Source organism: Pagrus pagrus (assembly GCF_965226575.1).
Source record: "Pagrus pagrus genome assembly, chromosome: 1".
Classification (NCBI taxonomy): domain Eukaryota; kingdom Metazoa; phylum Chordata; class Actinopteri; order Spariformes; family Sparidae; genus Pagrus; species Pagrus pagrus.
In genome coordinates, this window is record NC_140185.1 from 32,416,924 (window position 1) to 32,435,709 (window position 18,786).

Genomic DNA, 18,786 nt, shown 5'->3' on the forward strand with positions numbered 1-18,786 from the left:
TTTCCTTCTCTGTCCTTCCCTCCATCCCTCCCGCCATTCGCCTCTCTCCCCACTGCTCTTTAATCCAACAGCAGATGATGCAACAGCAAGCAGCCCTGATGGCAGCAACACAAGGGTCCTACCTGAACCCCATGGCAGCCATCGCTGCCGCGCAAATGCAGCAAATGGCAGCTTTCAATGTCAACGGCCTGGTGGCTACTCCCATGACACCGTCCTCAGGTATATACGCTAATGGGCACGAACTAACTGGCACAGGTGCAAGAGCAGAGGCACATGCAAACACGATCACACACATGCAGGGCTTCTCTCTCCATTTCTCACTGCTGCCCTGGAACATTTTCATCATTAGCAAGAATTATAGAAGCAGTAGTAATGTATTCATTCAAGGCCTCTCTGCCTTTGCCCTTGTTACATTTTTTAAGATGTGGGCTCAATTTTCTGAAGAAGCAGACATTGCCAGTGTTGAATTAACAGAAGCAGGAGTCGTATATTGAGTGAGGCATGATTGGAGAAGATGTACAGCATTCCTTGACACTCATTGGCAGCCACATTATAGTCCCTCTCTCTCCTCCTCCCTCTCATTATCTCTCTCTCTCTCTCTCTCTGTCTGTTGCTCTCTCCCTCTGTGTCTCTGTGACAGTGTGTGTTTTCTGGGAACACAGCCAATCCGATGACTTTGGATGCAGAGTCCTTGGCTTATACAATATAAGAGCAAAGATTTGTGTGAGATAATCCTGAACCCCAGTCTGAACTATCTTTCTGGCCCTTGTCATGAGGAGCTTTGATGGCTCGACACTAAGTAGGCAGGCCGCCTGAAGGCAGGGTCATTGCAAATGTATTAAATAAAGTGGCTTGACGCTGTACCTGGCATTTGTAATCCACAAGTCCTACATATACCAGGTAATGCCTATCAAACATAATCCTACATGACTTAAATGTCCTTCACCTGGATTAGACAAATAATAAAAATCCATCAGTACAAAAGGGCACTGACAAGGTGACGGACTTGGAATGTCAGCACAAGGAGGACGGGCGGTTAGAAGAGGCCCTGCGTACAATATACTGAACACTGTGGTACCTTCAAACAGACAGTTATGTACCCAAAGTAGACTAACAAAAATATTCCTCTTAACAAGAGTATTAGAATGAGGAAATATTCAGAAAATCAGAGTGCTACCTTTATTATGTTCTATTATGGAGATGGATGAGTGCTTTTGCCCCTTCAACACCCTTACACCTTAACCAGTGTGCCACCTTGACTGATTTTAGTAGCTGTACCATTAGTTCAGACAGAATTGGTATCAAATTGTACCAAAATACACCCCATCGTGGGTCAAAGGGTACACATTTTTGCTCATGAGGGCCCATTACGCGCCTGTCATACATTTGTAGCACATTTGTGAGAAAGTGACAAAATATATCTCTCTTGTACCTCTATTCTGAGTGTGCAGCATGTGAAGCAAGCCCCCTGATGTTTCCATAATGACTCTGTTTCTATATGCAGGCACCAGCACACCCCCGGGCATCTCTGCCACAGCCGTGCCCAGCATAGCCGCCCCTATTGGAGTCAACGGATTCAGTGCCCTCCCGCCTCAAAGCAACGGGCAGCCCACTTCTGAGCCCATCTACACCAATGGTATTCATCCATACCCAGGTGAGCCGATGGAGGTTTACATAAAAGGAACATGAGATATCTCTGTAGTGTCTACTGTCATGACTCTGTTGCTTTGATCTTGATACTTCGGATTAGCTGCTTCTATTGTGATTTATGAATGTTTGATTATTCTAGTGTTGCGCTCGATCTGAAAAAGAACATCACCTACTTGCCACAGTGCAACTTCAACATGTCGGTTGTGACACGTTGAATTATATCACTGCTGGGGCGGCTTAAAAGTTGACAAGAGTCCTATTTTACTTCACACTCTCATTAGATCTTTGTCTGATTTGAACTGAAGCGTTTAAGACTTGAGGGTCAATCAACAGTGTCTTTGGCAGATTTCTGAGCAGCCAGCCCTAGTATCATGATGAATCCATCAGTTCATCCATCAGTCTATTATGGTTAATTTGATGTGTCTCAGCCCGTCCTCAGCTTCTTAATGTTGTCTGGGTCTGATTCCTGAAGAATTGACAGACACACACACTCCCCGTTTCTGCATTATGCAGAGGCAGCTGCAATTGTAATGAACTACAAAGTGGTTTGTTTGGCATGTTGTTAATATTTGATGCAAACATCTGGGGCGAACAGGCATTTTGAAGAACTGAGATATGACAACCCAAATATCTCCCACTCCCTGTGTGATCTTACCCCCTGATGGTTCTCTACCGCTAAGCCAATTTCTGTCGTGCTCTTTAACATTCTCTTTCTCTCTGCGTCTGTCTTGACCATTCTCCGTCCTCTCTGTCTCTTTCGTTTTCATTTTCCTCTTTGTCACACCCCCTTTCTCTGTCTCTCCTCTCGTCTCTCTGCAGCACAGAGTCCAACGGTGACCGACCCTCTCCAACAGGCTTATGCTGGCGTCCAACACTACGCAGGTGATCCGTCTCTCCTACCTCCTGTACTCTCTCACTTCCTCCATCTGTCCCTTTCCCTCTCCCTTCTCCCGTTCTGTTTGTCACATCAGTGGACACTATGACAGGTAGAGATAGCCGGACCAGCCAATTTCCTCCCGGATTAGGCTACTTTACATTAGGATTGCAAAAGGGATTTTCAGTTGACTTGATTATACACCCACACACAAAAAAAATCTTAATTCCAAAAGCACACCGAGAGCTGAGGATCTGAACCTGCCATAGCCTCCTACATGAGAGATGACATAGACCTCTCATAACCACTGCTCTCTGCCTGACATCAGCTCTCGTTAACACGGTGTAAGTCTCCCTCTCTTTCTTTTGTGTGTCTGCTTAGTCGACCCGCACTCCACTCCCCTTTTTGCCATACTCTTTGTGTAGTGATCTGCAGCCAAATGAGCCCAGGCTCCCAGTCATAATGCAATTTATTTATGCAATGTCTAGAGGACGCAAATGAACAATGGAATAATGATTTGAGTTTTGTTGTGTCAAATATGAAAATGGAGATGTGAAAAATTCCACTCTGGTTCTCCCTTTGCAACAGCAGCCTACCCTGCCGCCTATGCGCCAATCAGCCAAGCGTTCCCCCAGCAACCAACCATCATTCCCCAGCAACAGAGGGAAGGTAAGAGCGAGCAAGCGCGCCCACCCAAGATAAAAGGTGATAATTGCCATGTTCCATTCTAATGTAGCTGCGCTGCTTTGAATTAGCGAGGGAGGGAAAAAGCTGGCTGGGGAAAATGTGAGAAAAAGGCTCCCCATTTAAAGAGAAGAACATTAGCAGTGAGATGGAAAGTTACTCTGTCATTATTCAAAAACTGCACTAATTCAAACTCGCAGCGTTGGACTGCTTAATCAGTCCATTACAATGTGTTTAAGTGGTTATAAATATTCATAAGATTAATTAGCTGCATGCATAATCATTTATTACCATTCCTAGAGTAGTGTTCGTTCTTATGCCACAGCATCAGATGTAATAAAGCATAGGATATACTGTGAAGGTAAATCACTCTTTTTGACGCCATTCGTCACTCTCAATTATTCATCTATATGATTGTATGAGACAGTGTAGAGTGGCATGAATATTCAATATAGGAACTCTGAAATTGAGTGTTTCCAACATTGCCTGGAGGAAAAGTTAGTTTATGTTTGCAATTTTTTCACTAGTGTGAGTGCATGCCAGGGTCACAGCACAGCACTGTATGGATTAAGTACAGACAGACACAAACTTATCCCCACATGTCAGCAGCTTATTGGCTTTACATGCAGGCATAATTTCACACTATATAAAAACACACAGTTGTTAAGGACGTCCCATCTCCCACTGCTACCTTGGAACATTTTAATCATTAGCAAGAATTATAGAAGTCCGGGTAATACATACACACTCAGACACAGCCACACGCACTGTCGCTCTCACACACATACACTCACTGACACACACATACACACATACAGAGCTATTCTTGGTTGAGCCAGTGGCCTGTCTGAGTTCTGGCCTCCTCTGGGTTTTGGCTGCCTTCCCAGCCTGTCTCAGTCCACTGCCACAGTCTGCAGCCCTGCCATTTAACAAGAGACACCTAAACCTGAATAAACAGGCACAGCCAGGCCTCAGCTTCAACCTCCCTCTGAAAGATAGAAATTTCAACAATACAATCTCTCAGGCAGTGTCTGCTTGCATCAACAAAGAAAACCAAAAATATTGATAATACAATTTTAACCAGATAAATATTCATTGTGTTCTTTCAAAATATGTGTCCTTCTCACATCAGCAGATCATCTAACAGTTGGCAGCAAAACTATGTGTTATGTTACAAATGTATACAGCATCACATTGCTGTCAAATGTTTTGTGAATTAACTTAAAAAAAAAGTGCTGCAAAAATAATTGGGTTCAGTACATCACCAGTGACTGTAATTTCATAAGCAGAATCATTCCTCAGTGTGGCACGAGTATCATTTTTTCTTTCAAAATCTGGTGCCTACATTACCCACAACGCAACTCTAACTGCCAACAACTCAGTTGGCGATTGGTTTGTTGTGCTCATGGCTGCTAATGTAGCCTCGAGCCAGTAGCCTCGATCAGAGATGAGGAGCAGGCAACAAAGGTCTGGTAAGATCACTTCTATCCAACTCCATGCACCAGAATTTTTTTCATATTTAAACTTTAGACTCACTCACTTGAATCACTTTGTCAGATTTCACACATCTCCCTCTGGAGCCACAAAAAACTTTATACAACTTTATCTACATATGCAGTAATACTCCCAAAGAGTTGCAGGAGTTCCCTTTTCAAAATTGAATACAAATAATAAATTATGCATACGTTAATCATATCAAGTTAATTGTCATCCTAAATTGTGCATGCACATCATGCAGCCACGTGTCTGGTATCAATAATGCAGCCAGATCAACTTGTCAACAAGCACGTCTTGATCGTTTAAGACTGTGCATCCGTTTTAGCACTTTCCCGAAAACGACCAATACATGATTTTCAGGGCCGATGCTGACAACGATATTACGGAGTAAAAAAAATCCCTTTTCTACATTCAATACATCGGCCGACATAAACACATTTCTTGCAATGATTCCCCAAACATGGTTATCAAACACTTGTGACAAAAACACGTAAGAAAGTCGGGATGTTTTGCAGTTTGACAATATGCTTTATTGTCTAAAATGAGATCAGTGCACTCAAACAGGAAACTTACTGGGAACTTAATAACTATAAATTACCCCAAGCATATTTTTCTGCATTATACCAAAAAACAACAACATATAGGCACATATCGCACAACATATATCTGTGATAGGACAATATCCGCCAATAATATCAGCTGATTGATATATTGGTCGGGCTTTACTTTTCATGGCCATTCTGTAAGAGGTTAGTTAAAAGTCTTCATTGCAACATTTATTAATTGACAACCTTGTACACATAACCCAAAAAGTGAAAAATGTTTGTTTAAACATTTTGTGCCACAAATTCCTTTGCTTAGAAACTGCCAAAAGCTCAACTGCCCTTTCCAATTAAAATAACAAATAGCAAAAATATGAGTATTTAAGATTCAATAAATCTTAGTTGAAAAACCCAGTGTTTGCACAAGTATTCTTTGTAGGGTAAAAGTGCAAGAGGTCTACAAAGTGTATGCCCCTATACCCATGCTTTTAAGCAGTAACATTGTAACTGACATGCAGCAAAAACAGAGGAACATAATCACCTCTCTTCCACACAGCTGAATGGACAGGTTTGCGATTTTTTCATGTAATCACCAGCAAGTGATGTTTTGTTTGTGAGAAGTTTAGTGAACAAGTTTGCAGCAAACCCAACCTATCAACTGTCTTTACACACACCAGTTGGAGACATTTCTTTCTCAAACAAATCACTTCTTTTCAAAGCTTAAATTCTCTAAGACACCTAAACATAAACAGACAGACCTGAAATTCAGCCTTTAACAGCTAAAAAAAAAAAAAAAAAAAATCCTCATTCTGTCAACCTGTGTGTTTGTGTGTGTGTGTTTGTGTCCTCTATCTCGCTGAGGCACTACAGCCAGCCACCACTGCAGCCCTCTTATCAGCCGTCTCACCAGCCCCAGTTCATCTCGTCATGCTATCACCCTGAGCAATGAGACAGGAGAGAATGCAAGCCAGGCTGCAAGCATACTGTCCCCGAGTCCATCACATCTCTCTCTCCTTCTCTCTCTCTCTGTGTCCGTGATGATCTCTCTCTCTCTCTCTCTCTCTCTCACTCTGTCTCTCTCCAGTTCATTCCTGTCTTTATCCAGATTGGCCTGTACAATATGTGGCAGCTGGGTGGATGAGTGTGGAGGGATGGAGAGAGATTGGAAGACAGTCCTACTGTCACACAGTAATTGGGACAAAAACTTGGCTTATACTCTGCCTCCTCCTCCTCCTCCCCTCTCTCTTCCTCTGTCTCAGAGTTTCTCTCTCTCAATATAACCTTCTTAATCTTTCTCTTTCAATCAACCTCTCTGTTTTTTTTTCTTCCTCCTGTTGTCTCTGTTTTTATCACTGGCTGTTTTTCTCTTTTACTTCTATCTCTGCCTCTGTGTGGCTGCATTTGTGCTGCTATTGCAAGCAAATATTCTGAGACAGCAGTCAAATTTAACTGCATTCGAACATTTATTTAAGTTCCACCTATCTATACATATATATATATCTATTGTATATCCAATTATATTCATACTGTATATGAAATGGTGTTCTTGAGAGGGTACGAATGGAAACCACAAAAAGTCAGGTCTTTTTGTGGTTTCCATTCGACAAGAGCTGGTCTTTTGAGAATGGACTCACACATACACACCCGCAAACTCAATATGAAGCCAAAAGCGTTACTTATGACACTTGAATAAAGAGATTAAGGTGTGCTGGCAACACTTTGTAATAACCATCATTAAAGATTTGGGAAAGAAAGTTGAATCAGAAGAGAAAGATCTTCATTGACAAACTAAATAAATAAACTCTCTTTGTTTACATGGCTGAATAATCAAACATTTCATACTGTTTTACTTTCTTTATATTTGGCAGACCCTGCCAGCCCTTTGTAGTTTCAAACAGTTTGCTGGGGACCTTATTTTCCTCTGAGAACAGCTTGTTTATTGAGTTATGGAAAAGATAAATATTTATATATAATATATTGTTTGTATTATTACCTCATTAATATTGTAAATATTGAATTCTGAGTTTGAATTTCTTCTCCAAAACAACATAGTGCCCCTTTAATAAACATTACATTTATAAAACAACTAAACAGAAATATTTTGTTAAGAAGTGTGCAAAAAATCTTCAACTTATCTGACAATGTTGGAACCCAGAGAAATCTGTAATTGTATTTAATGGTGAGTTTAATTTGGTTGTCTGTCGCTGTAACTTCCAGGGAAACATTGGATGATACATCAGAGAGCGAGGAAGGAAGTAATCCAATAAAACGAGACTTAATGTGAATTAAATTTCAATATATATGACTTCATCCATGCACATTTCTGCCTGAGTCACGTAGATAGGCTTTCATTGGCGATGGTGGTTGTTAAACAATGAGGAAAACAACTCCTATGATCTCACTCTACTTCACAACATCATCAAACTCCATCTTTTGTTTTCACTTTTTAGATTGAAAGAACTCCTGGCTGCACATATTGTACTAATACAAGTGCCACAGGTGACATGAATAGGTGAATTTTGTGTTTAAATGGCTCCTGCGTGTCTTGGGTTGTTATCTTGATTGCTTTATTGAGTCATTTCTCCACCAATGTTATTATGGTCAGTCTCTTTCTCACTGGGCGTCCCTGTTTGTGCTCCCATGTAACCCTCCTGTTGTCTTTCTCTCATCACCAGGGCCAGAAGGTTGCAACCTGTTTATTTATCACCTGCCCCAGGAGTTCGGAGACGCGGAGCTCATGCAAATGTTCCTGCCTTTTGGCAACGTCATCTCTGCCAAAGTCTTTGTGGACCGAGCGACCAATCAGAGCAAATGTTTTGGTGAGTCACAAAAAAATCGACAGCGAAGAAAAATTGAAATTAACAGAGCGACGCACACACACTGCTTCACACAGGCGTATCTAACAAGGATGGTGGGGCTTAGAAGAGAGAAAGAAGGGGAGTGTGGTGTGAGAGGGTGGCCGCTCTAATTGCTTAAAATCAAACAGGCCACAGCCACCATGAATCCTTCATATACTTACTGACCCAAACATATTTCCATTTGCTCTACCCCCATCTCCCCCCCCCCCTAAGTTCTCCAGCTGGGCAACCCAGCAGCATCCCGCCACCCCTCCCCTCCTATTCTCTCGCCTCCCACACAGCAAACCAGTTCATCAGGGTGGAGGCGGTGCAGGTGGAATCCATGGGCTTAAAGAGATAATAATAGACTGGTGTGGGCCTTGCTGTTGATTCAGTTGGACAGCAGCACCCAGGAGACAGGCAGGCAGAGGGAGAGAGAGAGACTCCCAGCATTGGCTTTCTTTCACTTTCTCTTCAACATGGCATGTCTATGAGGCTTTCTCTTCCCTCGTCCACCGAGCAAATCTGTCCATCCCAGGACCGTCTCGCTCTCCCCCTTTGTGTGTTCTCCACTAAACATATGCCTCTCGCTATCACTATCCGTCAGTCAACAAGGGGGAAGGACAAAGGGGCGGTGACCTCATCAGTCTCACCGGCTTATTTTCCAAGGCTAGTAATTAAGATCTTGGCTGAAAAACAGCAATTTAACCCATGATTCTTCTGTGGGTTTTTTTCTCTCTCTTTTTTTTTTTTCTTTTACTCATTTCTCCCTCCTTTTTATAGCCGAGGCCCCAGGGCTCTTTTGTAAGACGTTAACAAATTAGGCAGATGATGCTGTGCATTAAAGGGGATAAGTTATTAGGCCTCCAAGAACTTGGAACGCTTCATCTTAAGAATGTGTGAGTTTAGCCTCGATGACGTGGTTAATGTGCACCGTAGACTCATGGACATGTGTAGATATACTATCTATACACAGTATACAAATGTAGAAAAAGGATAGATGGATGGACTGATGAATTGTACATCGTAAAAATGAACAAATTTGGCTCGCACAAAACTTAATTTTCTCAATATCTAAAGCATTGCAATGATGGATTGTAAATAGACAGCATTAAATATGAACTAACAGAAAGCCAATGACCCTACTGTCAGCTTAATAGATAATAAAGACCTGCAGTGTGTATTCAAATCGGACAAATTGAAAAACCAATATTACAAGTTAATTATTCATATCTATAACACAACAATCAGGTCCGTAATCGAGCATTTATTTAAGCAGGGTTTTAATTTCCCAACTCTCCTTTGGACAGCAAAACAGCATATTTGAATTTGATAGTCCACTCTTTTTCCAATTAAAGTAATAAAAATAATACCTGAAATTCATCTCATCTAAATACAGCTTACATTCTGCAAAAAATGTCCAGGTTGTTGGTATAAAAGTTCACTTATCTGCCATACATATAACAGTATCTGAGTAGGTACAGAAATGTTAAATATTTAGTTAATATTATCAACATTTTAAAACGAAATGCTTCCGGCAAATCACTTGCCACAGCAGAATGATTCTTGTGAGTGTCAGAGTCATTTTTGCGTACATGCCGTGATATCTCTGCAGCACAGGTGAACTACTTTATAGGATTTTGAGAGGAGATAATAAGACATCACTCTTTGAGATGGAGTGTTTACAGAGAAGCTTGGAAATTTGAATATGATGAAAAGGTCACTGGAGGAGCATGTTCTTATAAAGGATGTATTTCAGGAGTAGGATTTGGAGTATACTCTTAAGGGATGCATCACTGTCAATTGAGACGGATGTCTGTTTAGTTGAGTAAATGTATTTCCACTATGCTAAAATGGATACGAATGTGTGACACGGTGTGATATTAAGCACTCCTGCAGGCGAAATGAATGAAATACTTGGACTTACTATTTTACCTAGAAACTACTAAAAAAATTAAGATGACAAGAAAGCACAAGTGACCTGGGTACGAACATAGTGTGTGATGTAAGATAGTAATGCTTAATTGAGTGAAACATATGGCAAATGTGTAAACCCCACAGACAGACAGTCACTGTTGAAGAGCTATATGCTTGTGTTTAATTCAACCTGGGACTCTATGGATACAACATTAGTCTTAATCCTCTGCGTTTAGTCACTCAATATTGACTTTTAAAAGTGATCAAAGCTTACCTTGTTAAGTGGAATTAGCTGGATTTAGCTTGAAAATGAATTTCAAAAGGTCTTCTGAGAATGGACTCGCACGTACACACCCACGCACTCAATATGAAGCCCAAAGCGTTTAAGATATGATAGAAAAAATATAAACAAAGAGATGCAATTTACCTGAAGGGCTTCTGAAAACACTATATAACTATTTTCTGCTGTTGTTTCTCTTCTAAAGCTTTTTTGTTCTTCACCTCTTTCAAGTCAGGGCAAAGTTGCCTCTGCGTGTTTTCTTTCAGCAGCACATTCATGCATATTTACTGTGCACGGATTCACCATCCTCAGCTAATTCAATACTTTTAAACAGACCTTAACTGCCACCATAAAGCCATGTCTTTTCTATAAAAGAACAAGCAAATCTCCTATCAACGCTTGCAAATGTTAAATAGTTGTTGCAATAAATAAATGAATAAAAATGTATTGAAACCATAAATATGTTAGCACGGGGACTTCCCATGAGAATTTCTACCCACTGAGCAGGTTCAATTGATCACCTGGAGGTTGACTAACTCGTTCAAAGGGAGTTCAATAGTTGAAGCAGAGAGGGGGATGTTCAGTTCTTTCAGTCTAAGAGGTATTTGAACCAGGACTTCACCCAAGCATTATTGCAAAAACAACACTACATTGTCACTATCTTTTTAGGGCAATGTGCACTGCAGCATTCTCAGCTGCTCAACCTGGTGCTCGACTTGTAGTTTCCCCTGCTGTCACCCAATACAGTTTGCAACTTTGCGTGTGTTTGCATTAAAAATGCATAACTTTACAATGTGTACAGACATTCTGTTGATATGGATGGCTGCGGTGAGAGCCATACCTCAAACACTAGTAGCGCTCGGGGTATTGAGTTGCACAGCCCCACACAGTCATGCTGCATCAAAGATATGAAACATCAGCCAGTCACTGAGTCTCGAGAAAACAGCTTAAACTGGAGACATGTTCAAATATCTCACTCTGCTTTTCAATTATTTCACACGGACTCAAGCACTCAGACTTTGCAGCGCTGTCTTTGTCCTCTTCTTCCTCATCTTGACCCCTAGCATCCTATCACCCTTATGGCATGTGGATGTAAATGTGAGGTATGGAGATTCGTTAAAGTCAGGGATAGCGAGTGTGTGTGTTTGTGGGATTGGGAGGGGGATCACTGCCAACTGACAGGCCCTTCCCTGCTCAGTTTGTTTAAAGGGTTTGTAAAAGCAGCAGCCTTATCTCACCCGCACTGACAAAAGCCTGCCCTCTCCCCCCAAATTAAATTGGACCCATAGCGGTGTGATCAAATCAGCTGGCAGGCGGAAAATTCGGGCCGTCAATCACGGAGGTGTCTGATAAGAGCAGGCAAGGAGTCCCGGCGTGGAAAGCTGTGGGCTCATTCCGCCTCGACACCCAGGTGATAACTCAGAGCAGCAGGCACCTCCGTCCTACACACCTTGCTCCTAGCATCTCGTCACGACCCCCATGCCCTTTACTCTTTACTCAGATACATGCTCAGTCACACACGTACATGAAAAAACACACGCGCGCGCACGCAGAGCTGCCAGTCTTGTATGGCTCAAACACTCAGGTAGCGTTTACAGACACCGCTTTGCTCTAAAAAATCCACACACAACATGAGACTCACTTTTTTCTCTCTAATCTTTGAAACACCTTTTCATGTTTTTTGTTCTCTGTTCAAGTCTAACTCGCAGTTTCTAATAGCTCTTCCCCGTTTGATTTTTAATATCTGTGTTATTAGCCTTTGTGGTGTTTTATGTAATCTTTTTAATTCAGAGATTTTCAATTAATCTGCTGAAAAGAGAAAACAAAGACCTATTGTTGTGTCATTGTTGCGAGTTAAAAAGGGTCCTCTTTTTTTTTTTCTTTCATCTCGCCTGTCTTTTCTCCCTGTCTCTTTCCCTCTCCCTTTCTCTTCCTCCTGTTTCTCTCTCATCTCTCCCCATTCTTCTCCCTTCATGTGTTGTTCCTTTATACCCACTTTCCCATTTTCCTCTGCCCCCGTCTCTCTCCCATTCTGTGTTCTTGTCTCAGGCTTTGTGAGTTTTGATAACCCGTCCAGTGCTCAAGCCGCTATCCAGGCCATGAACGGCTTTCAGATAGGCATGAAGAGGCTGAAGGTGCAGCTAAAGCGGCCAAAGGATGCCAACCGACCTTATTGACTCGTCTGCTGTCCATACCCAGGTATAGTAACACCCATGCCAGAACACACAGTGCCTTACTATGCCAGGGCATGCCAGTTCTCAAACCAAACTGTCCACTTCACTTGGATAGTTTAGTTATTGTTGCTGCAGTGGATGTGAATGTCTGACAGTGCACTGCCTCAAACCTCAATTCAACCACGAAGCAAAAACTACAGATTTGCAATTCATAAAAACAACAACAATTGTATGAATAAGAATTGTTTAACCATTTATAACAGGATTTCTAAACGCAATTAAAATAAACAGCAACTTTTTAAAGTGTGGACTTCGATTTCCAAAGAGGAACAATTGACTACACCTACTTTCCAGCCTTCCTACCAGTGGAAAACCTCAAGACCAATAATTTTTATAAGAAAATTTGGATATTCATCAATATGACTCCACAAATTACCTAGTTGAGTATTAAATGTGGTCGATAGGAAAGCAGTTAATATTCCAATTCTTATTACTTTGTCCCCAGGAGCCCTGATATGATTTTAAATTTGTATTCTTTCAGGTCAATGTGTTTTTTTTTTTAATTTAAATTTTTTTTTAATCTATTAACTGTGAAAGTGTCTTGGTGCTACGTAGTTTCCCGACTGTACCGGCCCTCCTCACAGAATCAGCCCTGCTCCGTTGAATTGTTTTTGTTTCTTCTGGGATTTCAAATCTAATTTGTACCTGCAGGATGCTCCACTGCAAATTGATGACATCATCAATACCCAGCTGTGCATAATTACCCGTCCACTGAGGATGGCGTTGAGAATCGATGCGAGTTGTTAAGCTACAAATTCATAAAACCAGATAGCAGTAATTTCTCTCCAAAAATAGCTCAGCATAAGGTTTCTGTCAGCTGCTTAGCAAAATCTCAAGGTCCTTTCAACTGAACCTTTACTTATTAGGAATATTTACTGAGGGGATGCAAAATAATACAATAGAGATTTATAGTGCAAACAACTTTTTATAAGACTACTGATGAGCATGATGAGTAAATGCAGGATGTTTGAGAGAAGAGTCTGTGCTCACAAAAAATAAAATAAACAAAAATATGCTTAATGGAAAAGCACTTACTCACCCTACAAACTGCAGTGGCTTGTATAACGGTGGAGAACAGCACCAATTCCAGAAAGCACCATTTGGTTCGTTCAAGTGACACTTCACCGATCTGTTCTCAACCGGAACATATTCATATTCTGTCATTCTTTGTTTGCAAAAAATAGCAAAAACACAGCCTTTACCATGGTTATTCTGCTCCGGACATTTATTCTTCATTAAGTGCATATCCTCATGTGTCATTTAAATAAACTGTAACCTTTTGGCAAAGCAGCACTGACTATGATTTTATCATGCATAATAGAAATTTACACAACAACATGTTCTTTGTACATTTTTAATAAAATGTAAATAGATAACTGTTTCATTCTATTTTGCATAAGAAATAAATGTTGACAATCATTTTAATGCCTAATTTATTCTTTAATAACTACTCTATTCTATCTTACTACTACTTTTATCTTATATTCTGCTCTACGCAGCTTAGAGAGATTCTTTGCTGTTTCGTTGTTTTACACAATGACACTGAAGACTTGAATCTAACATTCATGTTGGACATTTGATGTGTGTCTCTGGGGAAAGTGTTCAAAACTATATAAAAGTGTTATAGTGCAATATGTAAGAATTGGGCACCTGTCGAATTCCTACTCAAAAATCATATCACCAGAGTAACCACTAATTGCTTCTAACTGCAGCTGCCGGTAGCTATTAGCCGAGATGGCTGTGCAGCTAGCTGGACTGTGAGTTTGGAGCACCAGGGGAAAGTTGGTGTTTACCCCTCTAGGATGGGAACTTTGGACCAGGATGGGCTGGGGCTGGTTAGCAAGTTGACTAAACTAGATATTATTTCTTCATATTCTCTGAATAGTTATAATTATTTTTTTATGTTTTCAAATAAAACTCATTTGAATCTATTCCAGTGTTTACAGATCCGCAGCAACAGAGCTAATTTAACATTGAACACATTAAAATTGAATTATAAACTGCTGAAATGAAGATAACCCCTCATTGAATAGATGTGAACTATGCCCACATTTATCTGTTGTTGGGGTTAGGCTCATTAAAATGTTTTAATGGTGCTGATTTTAATTAAGTGTGCCCTCACAAAGTGGAGCAAACAAGAGATCCTTCAAATGTATGGTACCTACTTGTGTTGATAGTATATCTGCCGCCTGATATCTTCAATAGCCAACACTTCCTCTTTTTTTGCCCTTAAAAACTAAGAGCTTTCATGCAAAATAATAAAAAGATGCTTTACTTAAAGTGGCAGCCTCCTTCAATAACAACTAATTTCACAGTGTCAGGCTTGATTCAAAGAATCATCGCCCATCTGTTACAAAGTGCAGCTGCCAGTGCAAAATAATATAGATGCATGCTCTCTTCGCCCAATTGGCTAGGCAACTTTTCATTACAATAACATAAGCCTAGATTATATCCCTCCATAAATAAAAGCATGGTAATACCATTTGTTTGTTTTAGATTTGACTCCTTAAAAGCCACAAGATGGCATTAATGGAAGGTGGTGTGCAATACAAATGATAGATGCTCCCTTTATCCCTCGCCTGATAGCACTTGAATAGAGCTGTGTCCTGCTAATTGAAGAGAGGCTTTCAAAGCAGACACCCTGAGAAAAGGGGGGGCGGGGGTGGTGGATGGGGGGGGGTTGATTTAGCACATCAATGAGGTACAAATGGAAAATATCCTGCAACAGCACTGAATGACAGGACAGTCATTGAGATGTACTCAGAATGTCTCAAAGTACAGACATTTTCCACAATAACATTCTGTCACTTTATCAGGACGTGTGTGTGTGTTTGTGTTTGTGTGTGCATGTAGGTGCATGTGTGTGCGTGTTTTCATGTCCTCCTTCGTCTCTGGTCTGGTTCAATCCACCTCTGTGTTTCTCTTCTGTTATTACACCACTTCTGCTGTTGAGTTAAGGAAACCCGATGGACCAAAACCAAGAGCAATCCCATGAAAACATTAAAGAAAAAATACGCCGGTGGGGCCTCTCAAGCCAGCTCCTGGTTTATAGATTCTTAAAATCACAAGAGATCTTATATTAAAAAGAAAAAAAGGTTGTATTTGAAAAATTGTACCAATCTACTTCTAATTTCTTTCTTTCCATTTATTGCCTTGTATTGCGACAGACAGTACATTGAGTTCTTTAGCAAAAGACCGAAATACAGTAAGTGAAGTTCAACTGTAATTGCTTCATTTTCTAAACTCAACTACATTATAACGATGAAAAACTTTGATGAAACTTGAATTATGATTTTTTTTTTTTCTGTGTTCCTTGGGTTAAAACTTCAGTATGTAGATAACTTCAGGAGCCCCCCTCCTTTTTCTTTTCCTCTATAATACTGACGACTTCGCTTTGAAGTTGAATTAAAAACACGATCAGACAGCATTCTCCTCCGCTGGTCTCAGGAGCCCTGCTACTCTGAAATTGCGTTCTGTGTCTTAAAGATAAACTTAATGCAAAAAAAGCTGAAGCACTCACTGTACGGCCACCCTCATAGCAAACAATGCAAGGCAAATCCAATTACTGTAGACAGGACAAGTTTCTGAAATGTGCATTTCTGCCTTAAGGGTTATCTTTGTGAATATAAAAACATCAATTCAACCTTTTAACCTGCAATGTTGTCAGCCTGAGAATATTTCACCACCACACTGAAGCGCAAGAAAAGCCCTTTTTTTCGTGCTGTGTTGAGGAGTATTTGTTCTGTTATTTCTGTTTTACATGTCAATTCTTTTCTTTTCACTTTTTATGGTAATGACCATAATAACCTCATTTGATTTGTCAGGCACAATAAAGTGAGAGTGTGGAACAAATATGGAAAGGGTGCTTTGAATTCTGACTTAAGGAAAAGAAAATCCCACTGTTTCTTTCCTTCTTTTGCACCCCTACCAACCTGGCAACCTGACACGGCCAATCACAGTGTGAGGTGGCCTTTCTCCGCTATAGCCACAACTCCCCCCCACCACACCTGTCATGGGGCCAAGTTCCCACAGCTGTAAGTTGAACCCATGGTGTCATTTTCTTTTGGATGACGTCATGTGGTGGGACTGTGACTGCGTTGCATGACGTGGCGTTGATTGATATCTCTAAACTCTATCTTTACATTCTGCCCTCCTTTTATATCTATATATTTATATATATATACTGTATATTGTATATTGGCAGTTTGTGGAGTGCAGTATAACGATGCCTTTTCTTGGCTGGTACCTGTTGTACATAATGTAACTGACGTGCTGACTGGTTGGTTGATTATAACTGGAAGTGGCCTTTAACCCTTTGTGCTATTGTACCGTGTGCCCTTGTGATGTTTTACTTTCTCTTGTGGGGTTCATGTGTATGGATGTACTGTACTTTCTATTTCTCTATTTCTTCACATTTACATCAACAGTGTTTTTTTTGTTCTGTTTTTTTTTTTTGTCCAGCAAACTATGATTTTTTTTTTTTTTATGAAAGTCTGAATCTTTGCAAAAAGGACCTTTTTCTGCTTCCAATCGACAGCTGTTTAGTGGAGAGATGGCCGAGATGACCCTATGTTTGTGCAGCCAATTAAATCTCCACCGTTCACGCAGAGAGCACAGGCAAATGTTGACACTCCACTTCTCCCCTGATTCCATCTGCACAGGGAGTACTTCTGCAAGATTGTTTTGTTTGCCTAACATGAGAATCACTTCCCATTTATTTATTTATGAGGGTGCAAACCAATTACACCGTGATAGCAGAGCTGCAGGCAGCGCTGCAGACCCGCATGGCCGAAATCTGTCCACCATACATCCATACTGTGCACATAGATGTATAAGCAGCATGCAGAATAGAACAAAATACAAATACCTGGGATGAGTATTTGCTGCTGCCTGTTGTTTTTCTAGTATGATTGCGCCACCAGATAAATCTTGTGTTTCTGTTGCTTGTATTTAAGATAATTGTTACTTGGTGGGTAAAAAGAAAATGCAGCAAACAGATTCAGAGTGAAAAAGGTCCTTTCTTTGCAAGTGAGTTTGTTTCTATCCCTCAAGGCCAAACCCTGATAAGAGTTAGTCGTTTTCATCGAACTCGTTCTGCCCTATTCTTTCAGAAGCCCTGCAGGCGACTCGCCCTCCCGTAGTCTATCTATTGAACTCAGGGGGGTGTCTAGCCAGGCAAGCCGGGAGGGATGAGGTCTTTCTGGCATCAACTATGCCTCTTAACTGCCAGGTGTCTTTTATGGTGCCATCTAAGTAGGTGGCAGTGTTCGGGGGGGGGGGACAAAAACGGACAAAAACGCTTGCAAAAAAACAGAAAATAAATTCTTTATCCTCTGACAAAGTTGGGGGGTGAAATTGCTGTGATGTTTTGAAAGAAGCTGTTTACTTGGGGAAAAAATAGCTATTTTAAAAAGCCAACGTGTGATTCTTCTGCTCCTGTCTGTGGTAGACGTATATAGCAAGAATCACTAGTGGCTCATAAAAGAGGGCATCTGTAATCGCGACTGTTAGTGCTTCATGCTGCTAATGGCTCAGCCTCGCTTTGGCACACATAAGAAATAAGTTAGAATCTCCGCTCCCACATCTAAAAAGCAGATCTATTATGAAATGGTAACAAGCTCATTTACAGGAATGGAAAGGTAGAACAAAGAGCGTCTGGGCGCGTGTTCTCGACACAAAGTCGGACCCTTTCATGTTCACTCCCAGAGAGTGATTTGCTGTGATTTCGTAGCCTTTCTTCACCCACATCACAGCTCACAACATATTAGGGATGATAGGCTGTAAAGTAGATCTTTTATATCCGAAAGCTCGCCAGCACGGACACATTTAGTGACAGAGCAGCATTTTAAGTCAACACAAAGGCAGGTGAGGTGCTAGGTTGTTTTTTTTTCATGAGATCCTAATTAGAGGCTATTTCTTTAAATATGTACCTTTTGTTCATAATGGACAACCATCAGTTTTTCTGTCATAATCGTGGGCACGCACACTTGTCACGTTTTCTTTACGTTTCACTCTAGTTCTTTTGGTAGTTTGTTTTCAATGAATTAACAATGAGATGAATGACGGCAACATCTCAGGCAACATTCAGCAGTGCTTTTTCTTTCATGCAGGGAGATGTAGTCAGTTTAAATTAGGCCTTCCTTGGATTAGCGCTGTCACAGTGTAGATGTCTGTTCCATATGGTTAAAACACAAATCTCCCACCCCACCTCTAGCCCACTTATTTCTGGTTTTGATTGACACACTCCTCTTTTTTTTTCTCTCCTCCCCGT

At 40.8% G+C, this 18,786-nt stretch overlaps 1 protein-coding gene and 1 long non-coding RNA gene across 12 annotated transcripts in view; one reads left to right on the plus strand and one right to left on the minus strand.

Annotated features, from left to right (window-relative positions):
- celf6 (CUGBP Elav-like family member 6) overlaps positions 1 to 18,786 on the plus strand; it is a 149,722-nt gene that overhangs the window by 123,157 nt on the left and 7,779 nt on the right. For 5 of the 10 annotated variants that reach the window (XM_084359163.1, XM_084359156.1, XM_084359161.1 and 2 more), the window contains 6 exons: positions 72 to 219; positions 1,505 to 1,654; positions 2,470 to 2,532; positions 3,113 to 3,193; positions 7,923 to 8,066; positions 12,331 to 12,480. In XM_084359163.1, the coding sequence (XP_084215289.1) occupies positions 72 to 219; positions 1,505 to 1,654; positions 2,470 to 2,532; positions 3,113 to 3,193; positions 7,923 to 8,066; positions 12,331 to 12,458 (714 nt within the window). In that variant the 3' untranslated portion in view covers positions 12,459 to 12,480. Of the gene's footprint in view, positions 1 to 71; positions 220 to 1,504; positions 1,655 to 2,469; positions 2,533 to 3,112; positions 3,194 to 7,922; positions 8,067 to 12,330; positions 12,481 to 16,474; positions 16,550 to 18,786 lie in introns of all 10 variants that reach the window. The other 5 variants (XM_084359162.1, XM_084359164.1, XM_084359158.1 and 2 more) reach the window with 3 other exon arrangements.
- Positions 1 to 18,786, minus strand: part of LOC311260932 — an 83,283-nt gene that overhangs the window by 930 nt on the left and 63,567 nt on the right. The gene's annotated exons all lie outside the window — the stretch shown is intronic.